Source organism: Lepisosteus oculatus, chromosome 22 (assembly GCF_040954835.1).
Source record: "Lepisosteus oculatus isolate fLepOcu1 chromosome 22, fLepOcu1.hap2, whole genome shotgun sequence".
Lineage (NCBI taxonomy): Eukaryota > Metazoa > Chordata > Actinopteri > Semionotiformes > Lepisosteidae > Lepisosteus > Lepisosteus oculatus.
The window spans coordinates 758,696-781,572 of NC_090717.1; the positions used below are offsets into that span (position 1 = coordinate 758,696).

Genomic DNA, 22,877 nt, shown 5'->3' on the forward strand with positions numbered 1-22,877 from the left:
TGTCTAGACCAGTGGAGAGAGGGGGTGTGTCTGGACCAGTGGAGAGAGGGGGTGTGTCTAGACCAGTGGAGAGAGAGGGGGTGTGTCTGGACCAGTGGAGAGAGAGGGGGTGTGTCTGGACCAGTGGAGAGAGAGGGGGTGTGTCTGGACCAGTGTTGAGAGAGGGGCTACTGGAGAGAGGGGGTGTGTCTGGACCAGTGGAGAGAGAGGGGGTGTGTCTGGATCAGTGGAGAGAGAGGGGGTGTGTCTGGACCAGTGGAGAGAGAGGGGGTGTGTCTAGACCAGTGGAGAGAGAGGGGGTGTGTCTGGACCAGTGGAGAGAGAGAGGGTGTGTCTGGACCAGTGGAGAGAGAGGGGCTACTGGAGAGAGGGCGTGTGTCTAGACCAGTGGAGAGAGAGGGGTTGTGTCTGGACCAGTGGAGAGAGAGGGGGTGTCTAGACCAGTGGAGAGAGGGGGTGTGTCTGGACCAGTGGAGAGAGAGGGGCTACTGGAGAGAGGGCGTGTGTCTGGACCAGTGGAGAGAGAGGGGGTGTGTCTGGACCAGTGGAGAGAGAGGGGGTGTCTAGACCAGTGGAGAGAGGGGGTGTGTCTGGACCAGTGGAGAGAGGGGGTGTGTCTAGACCAGTGGAGAGAGAGGGGGTGTGTCTGGACCAGTGGAGAGAGAGGGGGTGTGTCTGGACCAGTGGAGAGAGAGGGGGTGTCTGGACCAGTGGAGAGAGGGGGTGTGTCTAGACCAGTGGAGAGAGGGGGTGTGTCTGGACCAGTGGAGAGAGAGGGGGTGTGTCTGGACCAGTGGAGAGAGAGGGGGTGTCTAGACCAGTGGAGAGAGGGGATGTGTCTGGACCAGTGGAGAGAGGGGGTGTGTCTAGACCAGTGGAGAGAGGGGGTGTGTCTGGACCAGTGGAGAGAGAGGGGGTGTCTGGACCAGTGGAGAGAGGGGGTGTGTCTGGACCAGTGGAGAGAGAGGGGCTACTGGAGAGAGGGCGTGTGTCTGGACCAGTGGAGAGAGAGGGGGTGTGTCTGGACCAGTGGAGAGAGAGGGGGTGTCTAGACCAGTGGAGAGAGGGGGTGTGTCTGGACCAGTGGAGAGAGGGGGTGTGTCTGGACCAGTGGAGAGAGGGGGTGTGTCTAGACCAGTGGAGAGAGGGGATGTGTCTGGACCAGTGGAGAGAGGGGGTGTGTCTAGACCAGTGGAGAGAGGGGATGTGTCTGGACCAGTGGAGAGAGAGGAGGGGGCTACTGGAGAGAGGGGGTGTGTCTGGACCAGTGGAGAGAGGGGGCTACTGGAGAGAGGGCATGTGTCTGGACCAGTGGAGAGAGAGGGGGGCTACTGGAGAGAGGGCATGTGTCTGGACCAGTGGAGAGAGAGGGGGTGTGTCTGGACCAGTGGAGAGAGAGGAGGGTGCTAGCTGATGTGTGGTGAGCGTTCTGGCGCACTATGGCTGCTGTTGCATCATCCAGGTGGGGCTGCACATTGGTGGTGGTGGAGGGGATCCCCATTACCTGGAAAGAGCTTTGAGTGGAGTGTCCAGAAAAGCGCTTTATAAGTGTAAGCAATTATTATTATTATTATTATTATTATTATTACTGAAGAGAGGGCGTGTGTCTGGACAAGCGGAGAGAGTAGGGGAGGGGCCTGGGGAGAGAGGAGGTGTGTCTGGACGAGTGGGGGAGGAGGGTAAAGGGGAGAGGGGAGGGGCCAGTGGGGAGAGGGGAGGGGCCAGTGTGGAGAGGAGGAGGGGCCAGTGTGGAGAGGAGGAGGGGCCAGTGGAGACGGAGTGCCTTCCTCTCGCTGGCTGTGCTGAGCACAGTGAGGGAGGAGAATTGGAACAGTCTAGATGAGAGGAACGGCCGTGCATCTCTCTCTCACACACAAAATGTACATCTAGAAATGCTGAAGATTATTTATCTGACTTCTAGTCAATGGTTATTCCTCTTAACCTTTGCTTTTTACTTCTTTCTGTTAAAGCTCTTGTTTTCTTGCTTTTGATTCTTTTTGGATATATTGGAAATATATGCATAACTTTTTCTATAGGTGGGTTGTCGGTTTTGTACACTGTTTTGAGTCAATGGTCTCTGTAAATTTGATGTACAGAGATGCGTTTAATAAAGAGGTGTTAATCTGGGCTCTGTCTGTGTGGTTCTGGGAGCAGGAGATGTGCCGGGACTGGTCGACATCTGTTCACGAGCTGAGAAGGCCCTGCTGTATGCTATAACCTGCCTGTGCCTCTAGATCTCTTTTAAACGTCTGACATGGGGCGGAGAGGTGGCTCTGTGGCCCTGGATCTGTGCCTGTAGGTGGGAGGTTGCCGGTTCGTATCCCGCGGCCAGCAGAGGAATCCTACTCCGTTGGGCCCCTGCGTAAGGCCCTTCACCCCAGCTGCTCCAGGGGCGCTGAACAATGACTGACCCTGCGCTCTGACCCCCAGCTTCTCTCCCTGTCTGTGTGTCTCATGGAGAGCAAGCTGGGGTCTGAGAAAAGACGAATTCCTAATGCAAGAAATTTAAAAGGGTTAATAAAGTGATGTTATTTATTTATTATTATTGTATTTACATGCCGTCAACACGGTCGCCCTGCAGGTGTCCCAGATGTGCCTCACGCTCCTCGCAGTGCTCGTCGACAGGCCCGGGTATCCTGCAGTGCGCGGACTGTCCGCCGGAGGGGGCTGCAGAGACATCACCAGGCCCCCCACAAACACACACAAGGAACTGCACCAGCAGGGTTCATGATTCACTTATTCGTTCCTCGTTCCATTTCTGGCCATTATTGTAAGAGATGTAGAGAGATAATTGATAACACGCACGTCCTTCCTTTTAGAGAAGTGGTTTGTGTACAGACTGCTACAGGAGCATACGTGTGTATTAGGAAATGCGGTCGTATAGCGCTTTTCATAGCGAATGAGCTGACAGTGCTTCATATACAGGAGTGGACACGCCGCACCTCCACGGGCGTGCTACCCCCCGCGCGCTCAGCCCAGGGGCAGGAGAGAGGAGCTGCTGCACCGGGGGCCGGAGGGAGGCCAGGCGGTTCAAACCCTGAGGGGTTGACGCTCCCGCTATCCTGAACACAGCTGTAATCTTTAATGACGTTGATTCATTGAACTGCGGACGCGTGGGAGCAGTGCACCGACGACCCCCACTCGGGAATCTGGGCCTCGGTGACATTGAGCCCCACTCGGGACGCCTGGCACCAGTGCACCGATCCTCAGCGGGCCCCACGCAGGACTGAATTGCTCTTTGTTCTGGCACGGGACACGCGTGTCTGCGGCGGTTTCGGGAGCAGCTCTAGGTTCTGCGGGCATCTGGGAATAACAGCTTCTCAACCGACCGCCGCGACGGCAGCCGAACACAGTGTGCTCCCGTGTTCGCCGATTTTTGGGGGGGCACACATATCCCAGGGGGGAGCCCCCAGTCCTACGCCCCGCCCTGTTTCATTGCCAGTAGGACCCCAGATCGATTATCGGGTTATAAAAAGTTTTTTTAAAATCGCGAGGCGGAAGTTATTTTGTTTTTGTTCGTTTAGAAAGCGCCTGAGGTCTTCTGTCGCCTCCCCGGAGCGCGGTCACCTGGGCTCGGTTCCGCTCGGTGCTGCTCGCCGTGAGCCGGCGGAAACAGGCCGGGGGTTCGGAACACAGCCGTCGCTTAGGGGCACTAGGGGCACTGCCCTCCCCACTAAAAAAAAAGAAATTTCTAGTAAAGTGGAAAAAATGTCTTCGTTTTTTTTTTTTAGAAATATTGACAAATATGTATGTAACCCATCTGACATTTCAATCAGATTGCCTGTTCCTGTCACGACGAATGAAAAACCGTCGCTAGGCCCTGCGTCCAACCTGCGGGCGGGTTTGGAGCCGGAAAGTGTTCAATCTCATTGCGTTCATCAGAAAGCCGGGCTGACAGCCGTCTCAATAATGGATATAAGGAAATGGTCCAAGGGCCCCTCTTCAGTCCCCGTCCAAGGGGCTGTGTAGTGGGAAAAAGACGAGGACACGCCAGCTCCAGCCGGCCTGGTGTCTCCGTTAGAGACGGAGCCGGCTGGACCAATCAAGACTCCCGGCCGGTCATCTGTGGAGTGTGTGCATCCGTGCGTGTGTATCTGTGACTGTGCGTGCGTGGGTATCTGTGAGTGTCTGTATCTGTGTGTATCTGTGAGTGTGAGTGTCTGTTTGTGCGTGTCTATGTATCAGTGAGTGTGTGTATCAGTGCATGTGAGTGTCTGTGTTTGTGCGTGTGAGTGTGTGTATCAGTGAGTGTGTGTGTCTGTACTTGTTCTGCGATTAGCTAGCAACCCCCTGATGACCTAGGGATGGAAAAACACAACCAGGGCGCTCGACGTCCATACCCTGTCCGTCTGTGTCAGGGTGAGAGTCGCTCTGTTGTATCTCCGTGGTGCCCTGATCGAGACCGGCTCGATACAGCGTCTTACCCCTGCGGGAAGGGCAGCAGGGCCCGCGCCACTGACTCCGCTTGTACAGCTGGGGGTACCGTGGCTGGGAACACCCCAGACGAAGGGCGTCACAAGCACTCCGCTTCAGGAGAACATTCTGGAAGGAGCATGAGGCGCGCCTTGAACATGACCGGGACATTTCCGCTCTCCTTAACGCGGACCAGCTCAGACAAAATCGTTTCTGTGTGTCCGCTGAGTCACGTGTCTCAAACCCAAATGCCCACCCGTTCGAACTGTTCTGGCGCCGGGCCTGGTTCGGAACCGGGAGTGGACCCGCGTCTGCGATGGGTCGCTCTGTCAGAGGGATTCTCACCGCTGCTGTCGGACGTGCAAGGCCCCGACCGAGCGAATCAACACCTCCTGATTGACCGGGGTGGCGATTTTAGGAACCCGGGCGAACTGAGGTCCTCCGTGGACGCAGCTGGGCTCCGTGGGCCCGAGCCGTTCGGTTTCATTTCCCCACAAGCTCTACAGCGAGCCGGGCTGACTGACCTCCAACACCACCAGCGGAGTAAGATACTCACGACCGTCTCGGGCAGTACGGCTACAGACGAATGATCCAGCTTCACGCAAATAAAAAAGGTTAGAAATGCCACAGAAGGCGGCACAGTGGTCAGCACTGCTGCCTCGCAGCGCGGGGGCCCTGGGGTGCTGTCTGTGTGGAGTCTGTCTGTTCTCGTGTTCGCGTGCAGTTCCATCCCACAGTCCGAAGACACGCTGGTGATCTTACTGACTGACCCTGGTGTGCGTGTCTGTGTCTGTGCGTGTGTATCTGTGTGTCTGTGAGCGTGCGTCTCTGTGCGTGTGTGTGAGTGTGTGTATCCGTGTCTGTGCTGTTGTGTATTTGTGCGTCTCTGTGCGTGTGTGTGAGTGTGTATCCGTGTCTGTGCGGTTGTGTATCTGTGTCTCTGTGCGTGTGTGTGAGTGCGTGCGTGTATCTATGCGTCTCTGTGCGTGTGTGTGAGTGTGTGTATCCGTGTCTGTGCGGGTGTGTATCCGTGCGTGTATATCTGTGACTGTGCGTGCGTGGATATCTGAGTGTCTGTATCTGTGTGTATCTGTGAGTGTGAGTGTCTGTTTGTGCGTGTCTATGTATCAGTGAGTGTGTGTATCAGTGCATGTGAGTGTCTGTGTTCGTGCGTGTGAGTGTGTGTATCAGTGAGTGTGTGTATCAGTGAGTGTGTGTGTCTGTACTTGTTCTGCGATTAGCTAGCCCCCCAACCCGCGCTGCTTGCCGGGATAGGCTCCGACTCCCCCGCGACCCTGACCCTGCCCAGGAGGAAGCGGTTAGAAAATCGATGGATGGAAAAAAGCAAACAGAACAGTAAGAAACGCGTGCTTTGCGCCTCGGTGTCTTACTGTGGTGTTTGTTTGTTTTTTTCCATCCAGCGATTTTGCGCTGTGTGAGACGCTGTCTCGCGGTCAGTGCGTGCGATCCGGCCCGGCGCTCGCGGGGCTCCGTTTCCCCTCTGCGCCCGCCCTGCGCCGGTGGGATGGCGCTGGAAAAGGAATTGATCTCGGACCTGAGCTCAGGCGCGCGCCAGTGTAGTGGTCCTGCCCTCGGGCTCCTCGAGACTCAGGCTCGGGTGAAGCCCGTGGCGCCTGCCCGTGTCCCGGCTTCATAAACAAACACACCCGCGCCTGCTGGGCACTATACTGTTTGTCTAGAGAAAATAAGAGATCACTTTATTGGCCATATACAATTTCTTGCATTAGGAATTCAACTATTCCACAGACCCCAGCTTGCTCTCCATGAGACACACAGACAGGGAGAGAAGATTGGGGTCAGAGCGCAGGGTCTGCCATTGTACAGCGCAGATAACTCCGTAATAGAGCCCTTACATACCCGCGTTCTGGCGTTATTAGTTATTAGGAGTGACAAGTTATTAAAACAGTTAACGCTCGGTGAATCTTTTTAATTTTACAAAGGGCGTATACAAATTCTAAGTACAATGAAGTGAAGCAACAATAAACAGCACAACATTTCAACTTATAGGCTTCAAACTCGTACTCGCACAATAAATGAGAATAACAGCGATCGAGGTTTCTGTCGTTCTCCAGCGCCGTCCGAGCGCCGAGTCTGCGGGCACACACCGGACAACACCCGTAGATTTCCAACCACAGGCACGGCTCTGAAACCGCGTTTGAACTGGCACTAGTGTGCGAGCGTGTTTAATAATAATAATAATAATAATAATAATAATAATAATAATAATAATTCCAGAACACTTATATAGCGCTTTTCTGGACACCCCACTCAAAGCGCTTTACAGGTAATGGGGATCCCCTCCACCACCAGCAGTGTGCAGCCCCACCTGGGTGATGCACCAGTCCTCTCCCCACACACCAGCTCTCAGTGGGGAGGAGAGCAGAGTGATGAAGCCAGTTCAGAGATGGGAATTATTAGGAGCCCATGATTGGTAAAGGCCAGGGGAAATTTGGCCAGGACGCCGGGGTATTAATTATAAATTATATATCATTATTATAATAAATTGTAATTATAATTACTTAGCCCGTGCGCACACTTACTTTGAACAAATCAGGACGTGTGTGGCACGCGGGCTGACGGACCTATCCTTGATCTCGTGAGCAGTAAAAGGTACGTTTCCCGTTAGCGGCTCCCTGGCTTGTCGTTCATTTTAACGGTCTTGTGAACTCGCATCGCCGCGCTGTTAAGACAATCAACGACAAAACGATCAGTTTTAGATGTGTTTACTTCAAAGTTCAACACAAGAACATATTTAAACAATCGAAATCCGACCAGAGTTGTAAAATGTCTCCATAACTCGTGGTTTACAGAGACTGGTGCGATATATAGAGACAATCCAGTCTTTTTCTAGACGAAGCGACACGTCGCGGCGTGTGAGCGAGTCGTTCCCGCGGTCCTTCCTTTTGACTCCTTTTCTTCCTTCGTTCTCGGTCTTCCTGTTTTCGTCTTACCTGCGGAATGTACACGCGTGAACCTCGGCTTGTGTGGCTGAGCTGTGCCTGCAGAATTCCACGATGTCCACGCGTGTCAGCTCCGCTGTGGGCCGCACAGAGAATACACCACCTCCTCGTGCCGCTCTCCAGCGCGTGCCTGGAAGTGAGATTGATTTTAAATTCTGGCCGAACGAAGCTCCACCGGGCGCCCTAGTTGTACAGGCTTGTCTTTCTCAGAAGTCGTTGTGTTTCTACCCGTGACGCGGGCTGGAGGTGCCCACAGTTCTGAGCGCCCGTGGGCGGCAGGGTTCAGCAGAAATCAGACTTCTCGGCGATGACGGGCGATGCCCCGAGAGAGAGTCAAAGCTCTTTACCCCCAATGTATTATAGATACATTGCAATGCATATATTATAGATCCCTGTCATTAATCGATATTTTGCGATGGACGGATGTAAAGGCTATTTTAAATAGGCTGCAGTGAGAAACGAGAACAACAGCGATAAACTGTTGGTTTGGGCGGGTGTGTTTTTGAAAAACCCTTCGCGCTCGAGCCGACTTCTGCAATTCGCGCACTATCTCGAGCGCGGCGCGCGGTGCACACCCTGCCACCGGCTCGCTCGCTCGCTCGGGCTCAGGGCTTCAGCCCAGTGAAGTATCTCGGGCTCTCTGTACGGAGCCGGGCCGGGCCGTCCCGCGCGCGGCAGGCTCGGGAACGTGTGGATAAGGCTGTCTGCGCGCGCTGCCGTACCTGCCGGGCGGCCGCGGGCTCGCCGCCTCCTCGCGCCGCGGCGCAGGTCCCTCTCGAGGACGGGCCCGCGGGGAAACGCAGGACAGAGTAGCCGAAGTCCTCCAGCTCCGGCTCCGGCTCCGGCTCGCGGGAGGCGCGCGCCTGCTGGGGAGATTCGACAGGAGTTCTCGCTCCGCTTTCCGAGCGCAGCGCGGAGCACCCCCCAGTCCCGTAGGCAAAACCAGTTAATTCATAAATAAATAGAAACATCTTACCGGAGGCCCGCGGTCTGCTTCAGTGTAGATATTATTGCCTGCAAAAGAGCACAGAGGTCCGTGTGTTTCTTCATGTCCCGGCCGCCGGACAGCGGTGCCAGAATCGAAGCTCTGAACACGCAGCAGCGGGTGCAGAAGTCAAGGCACCATTTTACCGGAGGAGAACATGTGTACTTTTGAAATATTTTCATCACATTTCACATTTAAGATTTAAGATCATTATTGTCTCATGTTTAATCAAGGAAGGGTCACGGCGGCAAATATAATAATAATAATAATAATAATAATAATAATAATAATAATTTATTGCTGTAGTAATTTATTTTATTATTAAATTTAATTGATTTGTTTCATATAATGAATTCATCAGCAAGATGTAAAGCTTTTTTCAGTAGATATTCAGTGTTTGATCTGTAACGCCAGCAGATCGGCACCAGCGGCCTGTTCCAGTGACCCGTGTGAGTTATCTTACGGAAACACTTCTGGATCATGAATCAAACTAGTGCACAGGAGCTCGTGGGTCGTCTATCCTCCTTACCGGAGTCCCGCCGGGCCCGGGAGCAGCAGAGCGCGGCCGCCGCCGCCAGCAGCACCAGCGCGGGCACGAGCGCCCAGGGCAGCGCCGCCACGAGCCGGGACCCACTCGCGCCTGCGGGAGGGAACCGACAGGACCGCCGTTAGACCGCTCACAAGAGCGAGCTCGGCCCGGGTATCCACGACCACGCAGCGCCGTGTTTTGCCTTAAGTTACAAGGAGGGGGAGAACATTCTGGTGTCCCACGAGGCCGCGGGTCGCGCGAAGTCTCACCTGAGACGGTCAGCCGCGTGCCGTTCCCCCACGCGCCCTCCAGCTGCACGGGGATCAGCGGGGTGATCTTGCACGCGTACACGCCGCTGTCATTCGGGCGCAGCGCGCGGAGCGTCAGCACCGCCACGGTGCCTTGGCCCGTGACGTTCTGGCGCGTGTACCGTTTCTCCGGGGGCGCCTCGCTGGCTGTGGGGTTCCGGTACCACTCCACCGACACCGTCTCCAAGCCGGTGCCGTTGAAGGAGCAGCTGATGGCGGCCTCGCCGCCTTCCTCCGCGCGCAGGGACTCGGGCCACTGGCGGACGCCGAGCAGCCGCTGTCCTGCGGGTCGAGAAAGAAGGAGCTCAAGGCGTCCTTATCGTCGCGAATAATGAGCACAGCAGCGAGCACGGGGGTCAGCGAGAACATGCGCTCAGGCTGAGCTTCGTGCCCAGCAGCCAAAGAGCCTCACGTCAACAGCAACTTCAAAGTAACCCAACCTGCTCCAGGGGCGCCGTACAATGGCTGACCCTGCGCTCTGACCCCCAGCTTCTCTCTCCCTGTCTGTGTGTCTCATGGAGAGCAAGCTGGGGTCTGTGAAAAGATCATTCCTAATGCAAGAAATTGTAAAGGGTTAGTAAAGTGATGTTAAGTAGATTTTGTTTGGACCTGCTGGTAGATTTTTCACCCTTCGTGTTCACAAGCGAGAAGGAGCTGGGTGAAGGAGCCGAAGGGAGAACAGTGCGCCTGGAGAAGAGGAGAGAGAGGGAGAGAAACTCCCCAGCGCCCGGCGAGCTGCCGTCCTGTCCGGGTCCGATCGCTGAACCCCCCGGTCTCATCTACAGCTCATTCACGGTCTGAGCTGAGCCGTGTCGTTTAGCTCGCTGAATATCACCGCTCTGTGCCAAGAAGCGGTGTGTTTCCAGTCCAAATACGTCGCACAAATAGGTGTAAAAAAATGTTGTAATAAATTCGCCTGATGTAACCGTGTTATTGCTTTAATATTCTTTGAACAATCAAAAGTTTACGTCGACTAAAAGTCAAAATTAGTTCAAGAAGGGAGCTGCGTCAGCATGCGTAGGCTGCAAAGGAACAAGTAAAGGTTAATTCCTGCTGAAAAACACGAAGTTTCGGCTGTGGAGCCATTTTCGGGTGCCAGACCTGAAGAAGGCTCCACAGCCGAAACGTTGTTTCTTTCCTTCTCTTTTCTGCAGGGAATTAACCCAAAAGTCAAAAGTCCCCTTGAAAGCAGGTCGACTGACACATCCCTGCGGAGGGGCCGCGCGGGTGGTGGGAGCGACTCCCTACCTGAAGCGCGCGCCGCCTGTACGATCACCAGGAGCCGCAGGAGCGCCGCCATCCTCTCGCGCCGCCCGCACGCGCCCGCTGCCCGGCGAGGTGGGAACGTCTCGCGCCCGGCGAGGAACAGCAATGCGCCGCTTGAGCCGCGTTTTCCGTTGGTTTTTGTTTTACCTCGGAGTGTCAGTGCGCGACGCCCTGCTGACGAGCTCCTCTGTGGCGAGGAAGAGGAGGAGGAGTAGAGGAGGGAGGGACGGTGGAGCGCCCTCGCTTCTGCGAATCACTCAGCTTTCTTTCTCTCTCTCCGAAATTAATGAGCTGCGACTGACGCACGCGGCTTCCGCTGTCCCGCCGGTAGCCTCGCGCTCAGAGCTCGGTCTCCGCAGGTGCGGATTTCTGAAGACACGTCGCGCAAACAGCACCACGCTCCCACGGTTTATCAACAGACTCCAGCACTTCCGCGCCTGTTCTCGAAAGACCCGGACGCAGAAAGGTCCTGTTCTGGGTTTAGAACAATACACCTTGTTTCATATAGTGCCTTCAAAAGCAAACATCTCAAAACGCTCATTATTACGTGCTCATAAATATTGAGGCAGCTGGTGAATTGTCTCTACCACTGCCTTTTGCTGCGCGCACGCCGGAGGTCTTAATTGATTAATTGCTTCAGGCCTCGAGAACAGCCTCCCGCGGCCTCGCGACCGAGGTTCCCACGAGCTCTTCCTGCAGAGGAAGAGGGAGCGCAGTCCGCGCCTGCACGGGTGACACCGCCGGCCTTCTCGAGCCGGGCAGAGGAGCTCGTGGGCGGAGGTGTGAAGAGCCGCTCTGACACACGCGTGCGCACCACAGCGCACACGGTGGGCTCGCTCCGGCTGCACCACAGCGAGCAGCGCTGCAGAGTGGGAGAGTGTACCCCCCATGGCACCTCTCTCAACTCCTCCCCCGGCTTTGTGTCTGCCGAGTCCGCTACAATCTTCCCACGACTGTGTGTGAAGTCTTTCTGCTGCCCTCGGTCTCCTTCATCTCCGCTTCACGTCACTCCGTCTCACAAGCCTCCTGTCTGCGGGGCCGGCTGGCCTAGAACACCGCATCAAGGCGACACGGCCTCCGGGGAGTCCAGACAAACAGCCACACCCTTCAGGCCGGGCCCGCTCTGACCCGGGACGGCTTCACCAGTGACAGAACCAGGCGGAAGTCGAGCGTCCCTGTCTGATAAAGGGGCACTCCCCTGGAGTGAGGGTGGGGCACACTGCTGTCCGTCCATCGCCTGCTCCGGGGCTGTTCTCGCTCTCCTCCCGCCGCAGGGCCGCTCACGCTGTTGTGAAATAACTCCTTCAGGCGCGGCGGGAGGCGGCGGCAGCCGGACTGTCCGGAAAGGGAATTTCTTGCCCCGTCTTGTGAGTGAGAGCGATAACAGTGTGGGCAATTCACAGACACGTGTCCGCCGTGCTCAAATCAAAACCGCGCGCGATTAAAAATAGCTGTCTCGCGGCGAGGGCTCGCAGGCGCGTGGGAGCTCCTGGTGCACTTCTGCAGGTTCTGACCGCCCCGGCCACACGCGCGGTGGAGGCGCGCGGGGACTGTGAGCGCCCTGGAGACGAAGACCCGGGGCTGCACGCGCGCACGCAGGCACGCACGCGTGGGCGGTGAACTCGGGTGATCTAGTGATCTATAAAAGATCATCCTCCCTTTCACCTGCTGAGCGCTGGAGAAGCACGGAAGAGTTAATTTCACCCCTTCCATTTTTTTTTAGCTCGGTGTCTCGGGTATCTGTGTCCACAGTGGGACCGATCGAGCACGGAGAGGACTTTATCACGGGGCTTCGTGGCGCCCGAGCCCCGTGGGTCCAGAATTTTCCTGATGCGGGTTTTAGAAATATAAGTGGAAGGCGTCACCGCGAGCCGGCAGCGCGGGTCGCACAGGCCGCTGGGTAATGCCCACTGTATCGATCGGGCCGTCCGCACGAGCCGGTCAGCAGATTCCCTCTCTCCCCGCCCCGCTGGGGCCACGAGACAGGAATGGGCAGGCGGGAGCCGCCCTGCTGCCAGTCTCCCTCCCTCCCTCCGCCCCCCTCTCCCCCAGCCCGAGGACGGATAGTATTCTCCTCCCGGGCTCATTAGGTCAGCTCTCGGCTTCCCGGCTGGAGATCAGGTCTCGCCGCCTCTCCGCCGGAGCGCAGCTGCCGTCTCCCCTCCCGCCTCCCGGAGAACCGAGCCGCCCCGAGCCGCCCCGAGCCGCCCCATGTCCGTGCCGGCGGCGAACTCGGGGGCGAAGAGCCCCCTGGACGCGGAGCAGGGCGCGGAGCGCGAGGCTCCCGAGGTGCACCCTCCCCGGAATTACCTCTTCCTGACCATCTTCACCTGCTTCTGCCCGGCGTACCCCGTCAACATCGTGGCGCTGGTCTTCTCCGTCATGGTAAGCATTCAGGAGCGGGCGCGGGTCTCGGGCAGGACCGTTCAGTGTGGGTCTCGGACAGAACCTCTCAGTGTGGGTCTCGGACAGAGCCTCTCAGTGTGGGTCAGGCAGGCGATCAGCAGGTCTCGGACAGAACCTCTCAGTGTGGGTCAGGCAGGACCTCTCAGTGTGGGTCTCGAACAGAACCTCTCAGTGTGGGTCTCAGACAGAACCTCTCAGTGTGGGTCAGGCAGGCGATCAGCAGGTCTCGGACAGAACCCCTCAGTGTGGGTCTTGGTCAGAACCCCTCAGTGTGGGTCAGACAGAACCCCTCAGCGCAGGTCTCGGTCAGAACCCCTCAGCGCAGGTCTTGGACAGAACCCCTCAGTGTGGATCAGACAGAACCCCTCAGCGCAGGTCTCGGACAGAACCCCTCAGTGTGGATCAGACAGAACCCCTCAGTGTGGGTCTTGGTCAGAACCCCTCAGTGTGGGTCGGGCAGGTGGACAGCAGATCTCAGCCAGTGCGCTCCATTCTTAACATGGGACCAGCCGCCTGCGCCCCTGTACCCCTGTACCCCTGCGCCCCTGTAGCAGGGCCCTGTGGTGTCGTCCTCCCAGAGGGAGTTGGCCGGTGCTGACGGGCCTGCTGACAGCGGGCAGTGCAGGACTGGGTTCTGAGCAGCAGCGGGACGGGTCCGACCCGCAGCCCACAGGTGAGGCCTGGGTACAGGGGAGAGGCAGGAGAGCAGGAATCACAGGACTGGGGCGGCCCCGGGGGTCCTCACTCTCACACACTCTCACACACTCTCACACACACACACACTCACACACACTCATACACACACACACTCTCACACTCACACACACTCACACACACTCACACACTCTCACACACTCTCACACACTCTCACACACACACACTCACACACACTGAAATACACACTGAAATACACACAAGCTCACACACATACTAACACACTCACACACACACACTCACACACACGCAGACACACACACACGCAGACACACACACGCGCAGGGCAGAGGAGTGGACGCGCAGGAGTTGACCCCTGGGGCCGCACCGCTGGTCAGCCGAGAGCGACAGGGAGCTGTAACGAGCCGAGCAGCTGCCAGCACCTCGGGACTCACACGCTCCAGTGTGAGAGTGTGTGTGCGTAATGTGAGCGTGTGTGTGAGCGTGTGTGAGCATGTGTGTGTGTGATGTGAGTGTATGTGTGCATGTGTGAGCATGTGTATGATGTGAGTGTGTGTGTGTATGTAATGTGAGCGTGTGTGTGCATGTGTGTGAGTGTGTGTGCGTAATGTGAGCGTGTGTGTGCGTGATATACACTGAACCGTGACCGTGTGTGTGCATGTGTGAGCGTGTGTGTGTGTTGTGAGTGTGTGCATGTGTGAGCATGTGTGTGTTGTGAGTGTGTGCATGTGTGAGCGTGTGTGTGCGTGATGTGAGTGTGTGCGTGATGTGAGTGTGTGTGTGCATGTGTGTGAGTGTGTGTGCGTAATGTGAGCGTGTGTGTGAGTGTGTGTGCGTAATGTGAGTGTGTGTGTGCATGTGTGAGCGTGTGTGTACGTGATGTGAGCGTGGGTGTGCATGTGTGTGTGAGCGTGTGGGCGTGTGTGTGAGTGTGTGTGTGAGTGTGCTCATGTGTCTTCCTCTGAAGTTCATAAACAAGATGCTGGCTGTTCCTTAGTGCTGGTGAGACTTCCTGAGACACCTGAAATAACCAACAGGCTATTTCTAGAGCCCCGACAGTAAGACCCGGTTTAACTCCTTCTAGCCCTGCAGGGAGAGTGGGGGGTGCGGGCCTCGCCAGCTCTCGGAGACTGGCCCCTGGCGGAGCTGTTTGTAAACACAGTGGACATGTATCGATGTCCATGTGTCGTCCAGGGCCCTGGCGGTATTCACTTCCTGTTATGTGTTGTAACAAAGGTCAGTCCTGAAGACTCCCGAGTGCAGCTGTCGTTCCTGTGGTCTCTGCGGCGTGTGGCCGCAGTAATAACAACAACAACAACAACAACAACAACAATGATAATAATAATAATGAAGACTCGCAGGACATTCTTCTTCTTATCATTTGGGCTGGCTTTAAAGCTGAGGTAGCTGTCCGGGAAGGAGCTCCAGTAATTCAATTCAAGGTGCTTTATTAGCATGACCGATGGGTACAATCAGTGGTGCCAAAGCAAATAAAAATAATAAAATTAACACGAAACAAAACACACAAAATAAAAGTAAAATTAAATCTACAGACCTATTACAGACATTTACAACAGAGACATGTCATAAAATATTTACATATACTGTAGACAGATGGAGCATTATTGGGAGACAGGCTCACTGTTCCTCAGGCTGTGACAGGAGATCTCACCTGTCTTCAAGTGCGGTGCCTCACCCCTGGGCTTCAGAGCTGTGTTGCGTTCAATCCCTTCCCCCGGGGACTTCCTCCTAGCCGTCCTCTGAGGAGCATGGGGAACAGTGAATTAGGACACACCTGATCAGTGTGGTGCCATTCCAGGGGTCTCACACGTTTGCCGCACATCTGGAAAGGGAAATCGGACCCCTGTGGAAATGTTGGAGTGAAACCGCAGCCCCAGCCAGCCCTTTGTGCCGGTCGGTCTTGCGCGGTGAGGACCTGGCCCAGGGTACTGCCATGTGGTTAACTCCGCGCGGACTGTGCTGCCCTGACCTCTGGGAGGGGGTGAGCCTGCTGGGACTCTGCTGGGACCAGACCGGACCCAGACCAGCTCGGAAGGACGATCGCAGAGAGACATTCTTTCTCGGGGGGACCAGTATCCCATGGGGCAGCTGCGCGTGTTCGCCCCCCCTGTGAATTCTGGGAAACTCCCCGTGTGAGTTTTCGGGTGTAATGCCTGTCTTCCTCCTCCTCCCCGCTCATCATCGTTCCCTGGGGGGGTGGGGGGTGGAGCTGGGGGCCACGGCCTCTCTGGGGTCCCTGCTCCCCTGTGTCTGGAGCGGAGGTCGGTGAGCGCCCATCCCAGGGGCGACCCCAGTGGCGGCGACCCACCCCTCCGAACCCTCCTCACTCCTCACGGGACCCGCGTTTGTCCCGGAATTCCGCCCTCCGGGAAGAGCTGGGAATGCTCTCCGGAGCAGGGCGCGCCGGCTGCCCTGTGCCTGGCAGCGCGCCCGCCCTGCTTGCGATCCGGAATGGGAGGGGGGTCGTGCTCCGTCCATTAGCCGCGCCAGCTTGGGAAGTCAGGAGCTTTCCGATGAGACAGCTGTATCCCCCCTGGCTCAAGCCTGCCCTGATTCCAGTCCCTGTCTGTCCAGCCCTGACAGATCGTCAATACCTCCCTCCTGGGGGAGGATGCTGCCAAAGCAACTAGAGGCTTTTAGGTTCTTAAAAATGAGGAGGATAAGTCTATAATGCAGGTGGTCAATAATTCATATGCAGAGTAGCAGGACGGGAAGTACTGTCTTCCTGTGGAAGAATAGGAATGGTGTATTTTTAATGAATCCTCCAGCAGGAGAAAACAGCTGATCTATTTCATGTCGGTCTATCTGGTCTGTCCAAGCATGCATTCTTGGAAAGGTTTTTGAGAATCGTGTTGCCCGAAAAGGCTGTTCTGCTCGATGAACAGAGAGCTGCCTCTCCTGTGAGCGCCACTGCATTTTTTTGGGGGGGCTGTACCCCCGGTCTGTGGCCCCCCCCGACTTCCAGGGCGGCGAGGTGATAGAAGTATAGAGTGTTTCCAGGGGTTGGGTCCCTCACTGAGAGGAGGAGGCTCAACACCCAGATCTGGGGTCTCCCTCACTCCTCTCCCGAAGCCGGACCCCCCTGCTGGGTATCCCGTCTGGGGTCCAGGACCCTGTGGAGCTGTGGAGCGTGAGCGTGGCCCGGGAGCTGAGGGTTCCCCGTCAGGCACCCTGCTGGTGAGGGGCTCCCAGTCCCCGCGGTGGCCCGGGATATTGCCCCACAATCCCCTGCCAGCTCTCTTCGGCTCGGCCCGCACCCTGCTCGTCCCCTGAGCCACATCTGCGCACGTCTGTCTGGCTGCCTAGCAGTGCGAGTCCGAGCAGCTCTGGGTGTCTCTGCTGGACTCCCAGCGTCTGGGTTTCCTGGAGAAAGGTGGCCTCCTGTGCTTGTGCTCTCCAGCTGGATGGACATCTATCCTGGAGAAAGTTGAACTCGTCATCGGTTTCGCAGAGTTTGGGTTTTCCTGCTTTGACCTCTTTCATCATCAGCGGCACCCGTTTCTCGAACCCCTCAGTCCTACACGCTGGGTCGGCCGTGAAGTCAGACAGCAGTCGCCCTCAGTAGCTAAAATCTGGATCTCTGTGCTCCGGGCACAAGAGACCTCCTTCCCAGCATTCTCAGCGCTCCCCACATGTGTCAGACTCTTCAGGGGCGCCACAGCTCTTTCTAACAGGTCCCCTGCCAGCTTGTGACAGCCAGGAAGTCATTGCAAACCTGTAGCATTTTCACCAGAAGCTTTCAGGCAGTAACGCAGACCTTGCTGCCTGCACCCTCTGGTTTTTTTCCTGCGGTTCCGTGAGTATTTCCTGCTCCGTGCGCCCACCCACCCCTCTCCCGCTCTCTCTGTCTGCCCAGTCTGTGAACAGCTACAACCAAGGCGACATCGAGGGCTCGGAGCGTCTGGGCCGCAACGCCCTGTACGTGGCCATCGCCTCCATCATCATCGGCCTGCTGGTCATCGCCATCTACTGCACTGTGCACTTCACCACGGTAGGCGGCTGCCCGGCTCGGCGTCCAGCATGGCGTGTCCAGCCCCCTGTGTCCGGCCCGCTGTCCGTGCTACTGCCATCCATCCTTGTGCGCAGCATGGCGTCTCCCTCCTGCCCTCCTCCCAGCTCAACCCCCTTCGCTGCTGCCAGGCAGGCTGCCCAGCCCCCCGAGAGCACGCGCTGTCCTGTCCTTACCCCTCCGTGCTCTAGGGTCCCCAGGCCCATCAAAGGGCTGCCTGTTGAAAGTCGGTGTGCCTCTTCTTCTTCTTGTCGAGAATTATTTTCAGGAAATGGCAGGATGAGACCTTTGGTTAGATGGGTTACACTGTCTGTAACCCTTTCTCACGCACAGCCCCAGTGCTACATCAGCGCTCTAGTGACGGGGACACTAGACTGTAAAAAAGGCACCGTCCTTCTGATGGGACGTAAAACCAAGGTCTTGACTCTTCGGGGGGTTTTCGAAAAGTGTAGGGGTGTTACCCTGGTGTCCTGGTCAAACCTCTGCTCTGGCTCCATCACTCTGCTCTCCTCCCCACTGGGAGCTGGTGTGTGGGGAGAGGACTGGTGCATCACCCAGGTGGGGCTGCACACTGGCGGCGGTAGTGGGATCCCTATTACTGTAAAGAGCTGTCAGTGGAGAGTCCAGAATAGTGCTATAGAAGGATGTGAGGATGAATTCATTAAATGAGCAATGAGTGGCGTCTCCCCCCTGTGAGCGAGAGACAGTGGAGAGCTGGTCTCTGGGTTATCTGCCGCCTGGGGAGGGGAGCTGTATGCGCACGGAGCCCGCAGGCGACCGGGATCGAATCCTGGTGGAAGCAGTGAGGGCTCTGGGCGCGTGCCTGTCCAAAACGCCAGGTGTTTGTTTCAGAAGCGGCTCAGAGCCGATTCTCTCCCAGTGCATCTGCAGAGCAGTCGCTGTGCCCCCCGGTGCATCAGAGTCAGCAGCTTGGTTTTGCTCTAGTGGCGATCAGCGGCTATTCGCATTGTTTGCACATAGAGTCCTCTGTGCGTTTGTGTCGCCTGGTCAGCTGACCGCTCCACCATCCTGCGCGTGCTGCTTCCTGCCCCGAGCCCGGATCGAGAGCCACGCCGGCCGTCTAACGGTTTCTGTTTTCCTTCGACTCCTTTAGCACGTGATCTGACCCCGCGCGGCCCCAGACACGCCCTCGCGCGACGCCGCGAGCGAGCCCTCGTGCTGCGCGCCCTCAGGGAAGACCGCGCCCACCTTCCGGTTTTTCCTGGGTTTTTTCCTTCACGGCGGCGCTCTTGCCTTTACCTTTGTTGATTTTACCGAAAGCGATGAGAAGTATTTCTGCGTTTCTGTATATCCCCACCAGAGAAGCTCCCCTCCTCTGCTGCTCTCTGTGTATGGCTGGAGTGAGACACAGAGCAGCAGCAGGAGAGGAGGGAGGACGTTTCCTCATGGAAAATTAACAGTCCTGAGCTGCTCCAAAACCTGGACAGATTTCCTGTCTAGATCATATTCCTTCACTTCACAGGCATCGGTTGTCTCATCTTTCTATCACCCGACTTCGTAGGAACGGCCAGCACGCAGCTCGTAGTCGTTCGTTCTGCGCCGGGGTTTTGTTTAAACAAAAACCAATCCGCCCCCATCATCCACGACCCACCCAGAGGGACCCCAGCTGAGAAGGAGCTGGAGGCACGTGCGTGATGACATGTCGATGTGGCGAAGCGTCTTGCGGTATTTCTGTTTGTCTTACAAGGATGGAGCGATTGGCACTCGGCTCGGTTGTTGTGCACTAGTTCTGTGTCTGTTGTATCCCTCGTGCCTTCTGTGGCAGGCACAGTACATGCGATGCATGTTGAAGACGGTTGTGTACAGAAATCAGTGAACGATGCTGTTTCTCGTGTCTGTGTATGTGCGCCCCTTTTCCTTTTAGATACAGTTTTGAGGTGCGGTGCACCTCAGTGAGGCCACAGACCACAGCCCCCGCGGAGGGGGTGTGATGGGGGTATCAGGGGCAGCAGAGCCTAAACTACCCCTCTACCACCCCGACCACCCCCCCCTCCCCCAGGGGTCCTGGAACCAGACTGCTGACCCAGCAGATGCCCTCCTGTCCACCCAGTGACCCAGACACCCACCACGGCACGAAGTCCCCAGCAGCCCTCAGACTGAGACGCCGAGAGGCCGGTGGCTGATACTTAAATCTCCTTCTTCAGTTGTTAACGGGGGCGTCTCTGCCCTCTGTGCTTGGACTCAAGGCCACGGAGGAGCCTGTTCTGCACTGAGCATGTTTGTGCTGGAATGGAGGGGGGGTCGAGGGTTTGGAAGGGGGAGGTGTCTTGAGTCCTCAGTAGCATGGCCTCCTGGCTCCCCTAATTCCCCAGGCAGGACTCGCCTGATGATGCCCATTAAACTCGTCAGTCAGTGCCAGCATCAAGGCACTCTGTAGAAGAATAACATTCGAAAGAACAAAGGAAAATGTTTTAAAAAATGTATGTAATTTTTCTTTTTCCCTGTGGCCCATATTTAAAGTCTTTAAAAACCACATCCCTCCCCAGTCATGCTGCCGTCCTGGAGATGACCAGCTATTCACTGACCAGCAGCGTCTAGTGTGCGCTGGTGATGCTGAAGGGTGGAGCGACCCACACTGTCCAGGGGGGGCGCTGTGCCAGAGAAACACATTTCAGCATGCTGATTGTAGCCAGCGGCAGGGCTGACAGCCTCACGTTTGAAATCCGGATCGGTGCTAGGGTGTTTGGGAATTTGGGGGCCAGGTGTTTGGCAGAGTCTTCTCTCAGAGCCCTGGGGGGGGGGGCTTGTTTTCGGGGGTTTGTTAAATCAGGGCTCCCCAAGTTTGCCCATTGAGGACAAGGGCTCAGCTCGTTGTGTAGGTGTCCTTAAATCAGCAGCAGCTCCAGAGCTGTGCAGGAAAGATGAACAGATCCAGTTTAAGCTGTTTAAGCCCTCATGTGCTTAAGGAGTCCTGCACCACCTGCGGCGCTGGACTTCTAACCACCTGCCCTGTCACACCTGGTGACAAGGTGTGTCTGCACCAGGGGCGCGTCCCCCCGGGCCTGAAGAGATGTGGGAGCACCGGCTGCACTGTGGGCCTCGAACCTTTGGCCCCGATGGGAGTTAAACCTGGCATGAACACGCACATGTGCAGCATGTCGACTTAAAAAAGAAATGTTCTCGTTTGTATGTTTTCACGAAGGTATTGTCTTCGGAAGTGAAGTCACAGTTTACACTTTATTATTGTGTATTTAATATTATGTACACAGATGTAACACGTTTGAATAAATGTCCAAACCCTCTGTCTCCTCTCATTGTGCATATCTTGTGTTTTTTCATTGTTACTATGTGATTATTAAACCAGTGGGAGGCTGTGTGGTCTCTGTGGAGCCCCTTGACGTCGGTGTGCTCTGGGACTCACAGAAATCAGTAGTCAAGCCATCGTAGGCCGGACGAGCCACACAATCCGAGGCTGCTATCCAGTGCCGAATCTCTGCTATCTTTCGTCTCTGCGAGTCAAGACAGCTGGAACTGGACCAGCTTGTCTGACGTTGGAAGCAGGCAGCTTCTCCGCCCGGGCGCTGTCTCTGTGCAGCGGCTGACAGAGAAGGGGGGCTCGACAGGAGTAACTGGCAGGCGCAGATGTCGGGGGTCAGCGTGTGTGCGTGTCTTCGCACTAAGCCCCTGGTCCCCAGCCCCCGCGGGACAGCTGCATTCTGCCTAGTCTGGAGGATCCTGTATTCCGATCTGTAATCCTATCGGTTGCACCTGCTAAATATAGGGTAGCTGTTCCTCCAGGCTGGTCAGCTGACTGGACAAGACAGACAGCCCCTCGACCTGCTTCTGCACTTCCCAAGATCCTGGGATATCCTGGAAAGCTGCTGGATCCCCAGGTTCTTAATCTTCATCATCACCATCATCATCATCCAGAATGCAGACGTGTGGCTCCAGGGCTCGAGACTCTTCCACCTGCCATCTTCCTTGGAGTTTCATGATGCTATCGAGCCTGTTGAAAGGTGTCAGTTCTTCCTGTCGGTGTAGTTCTCAGCTGATTGAGAGTGTAAATGTTAACTGAATGGAAATGCATTATAATAATAATCATTAATAACAATTGCTTACACTTCTATAGTGCTTTTCTGGATACTCCACTCAAAGCTCTTAACAGGTAATGGGGATCCCCTCCACCACCACCAGTGTGCAGCCCCACCTGGATGATGCACCAATACTCTCCCCACACACCAGCTCTCAGTGGGGAGGAGAGCAGAGTGATGAAGCCAGTTCAGAGATGGGGATTATTAGGAGGCCATGATTGGTAAAGGCAAGGGGGTAATTTGGCCAGAACACTGGGGTAACATCCTTTTCGAGAAAAACACCCTGGGATTTTTAACGACCACAGAGAGTCAGGACCTCGGTTTTACGTCTCATCTGAAGGACGGCGCCTGTTTACAGTGTAGTGTCCCCGCCACTATACTGGGGCATTAGGACCCCATTAGGTGAGCGCCCTCTGCTGACCCCACTAACACCTCTTCCAGCAGCAGCCTTAGCTTTCCCAGGAGTCTCCCCTCCAGGTACTCACACTGCTGGGCTCCAGTGGGCTGCCAGCTGGGAGCTGCAGAGTGACACGGCTGATGATGTGTCTGTATTGTAAATGCCTGTAGGTTTTATATTAGTTGTATTTGTTTTGCTTTGACAAGGCAGTGTAGTGTCAGTGTAGCCCTCCCCTCCCCCTGTCCGCCAGTGCACCCCCACTGTTCCTCCTGCACTCTCACTCTCTTCCAAGCGCGTGGCAGGCTTACACACGCCTGTGACAGGCGCCGCGCACGCCTCCGGCCTGTGGGCGTGGGCATGGGCACTGCAGCACACGCAGGGCCATCTGGCATTTTCTTGGCCTTTTTATTTTTTAAAACTTTTTTACAAAAAAACTACGCTTACATACAGTACACACAGAAGTACATATAATAATAATAAAATCATAATACTACTACTACTACTAATAATAATAATAATAATAATAATAATTGCTTACACTTATATAGTGCTTTTCTGGACACTCCACTCAAAGCGCTTTACAGATAATAGGGATCCCCTCCACCACCACCAGTGTGCAGCCCCACCTGGATGATGCACCAGTCCTCTCCCCACACACCAGCTCTCAGTGGGGAGGAGAGCAGAGTGATGAAGCCAATTCAAAGAGGGGGATTATTAGGAGGCCATGATTGGTAAGGGCCAATGGGAAATTTGGCCAGGACGCCGGGGCCATATACCGCCATATACCGCCATCAGGAGTACAGTTACGTTAAACGAGGTAAATAAAGATAAGGCA

At 55.9% G+C, this 22,877-nt stretch overlaps 2 protein-coding genes across 5 annotated transcripts; one reads left to right on the plus strand and one right to left on the minus strand.

Annotated features, from left to right (window-relative positions):
• Window positions 1-6,346: 6,346 nt before the first annotated feature.
• LOC107079700 (natural cytotoxicity triggering receptor 3-like) lies at window positions 6,347-10,849 on the minus strand. Of its 3 annotated transcripts, XR_011182970.1 has the most exons (7): window positions 10,465-10,849; window positions 9,178-9,498; window positions 8,909-9,019; window positions 8,371-8,408; window positions 8,117-8,260; window positions 7,386-7,524; window positions 6,347-7,114 (listed from the first exon to the last, which is right to left on the minus strand). XR_011182970.1 is itself a non-coding variant. In XM_069182065.1 (6 exons), the coding sequence occupies exons 1-6, from the start codon at window positions 10,514-10,516 to the stop codon at window positions 7,462-7,464; spliced, it is 726 nt and encodes a 241-aa protein (XP_069038166.1). In that variant the 5' UTR covers window positions 10,517-10,849; the 3' UTR covers window positions 7,142-7,461. The 3 variants fall into 3 exon arrangements, 2 of the variants coding, with proteins under 2 accessions (XP_069038166.1, XP_069038165.1); XM_069182065.1 differs by lacking the exon at window positions 6,347-7,114 and having other exon boundaries at window positions 7,142-7,524; window positions 8,117-8,257; XM_069182064.1 differs by lacking the exon at window positions 6,347-7,114 and having other exon boundaries at window positions 7,142-7,524.
• A 1,692-nt stretch (window positions 10,850-12,541) lies between these two features.
• On the plus strand, window positions 12,542-20,856 carry LOC102688537 (transmembrane protein 233). 2 transcript variants are annotated; one of them, XM_015365828.2, is made up of 3 exons: window positions 12,542-12,867; window positions 17,441-17,575; window positions 19,479-20,856. In XM_015365828.2, the coding sequence occupies exons 1-3, from the start codon at window positions 12,694-12,696 to the stop codon at window positions 19,488-19,490; spliced, it is 321 nt and encodes a 106-aa protein (XP_015221314.1). In that variant the 5' UTR covers window positions 12,542-12,693; the 3' UTR covers window positions 19,491-20,856. The 2 variants fall into 2 exon arrangements, with proteins under 2 accessions (XP_015221314.1, XP_015221313.1); XM_015365827.2 differs by having other exon boundaries at window positions 12,543-12,867; window positions 18,708-20,856.
• Window positions 20,857-22,877: the final 2,021 nt, after the last annotated feature.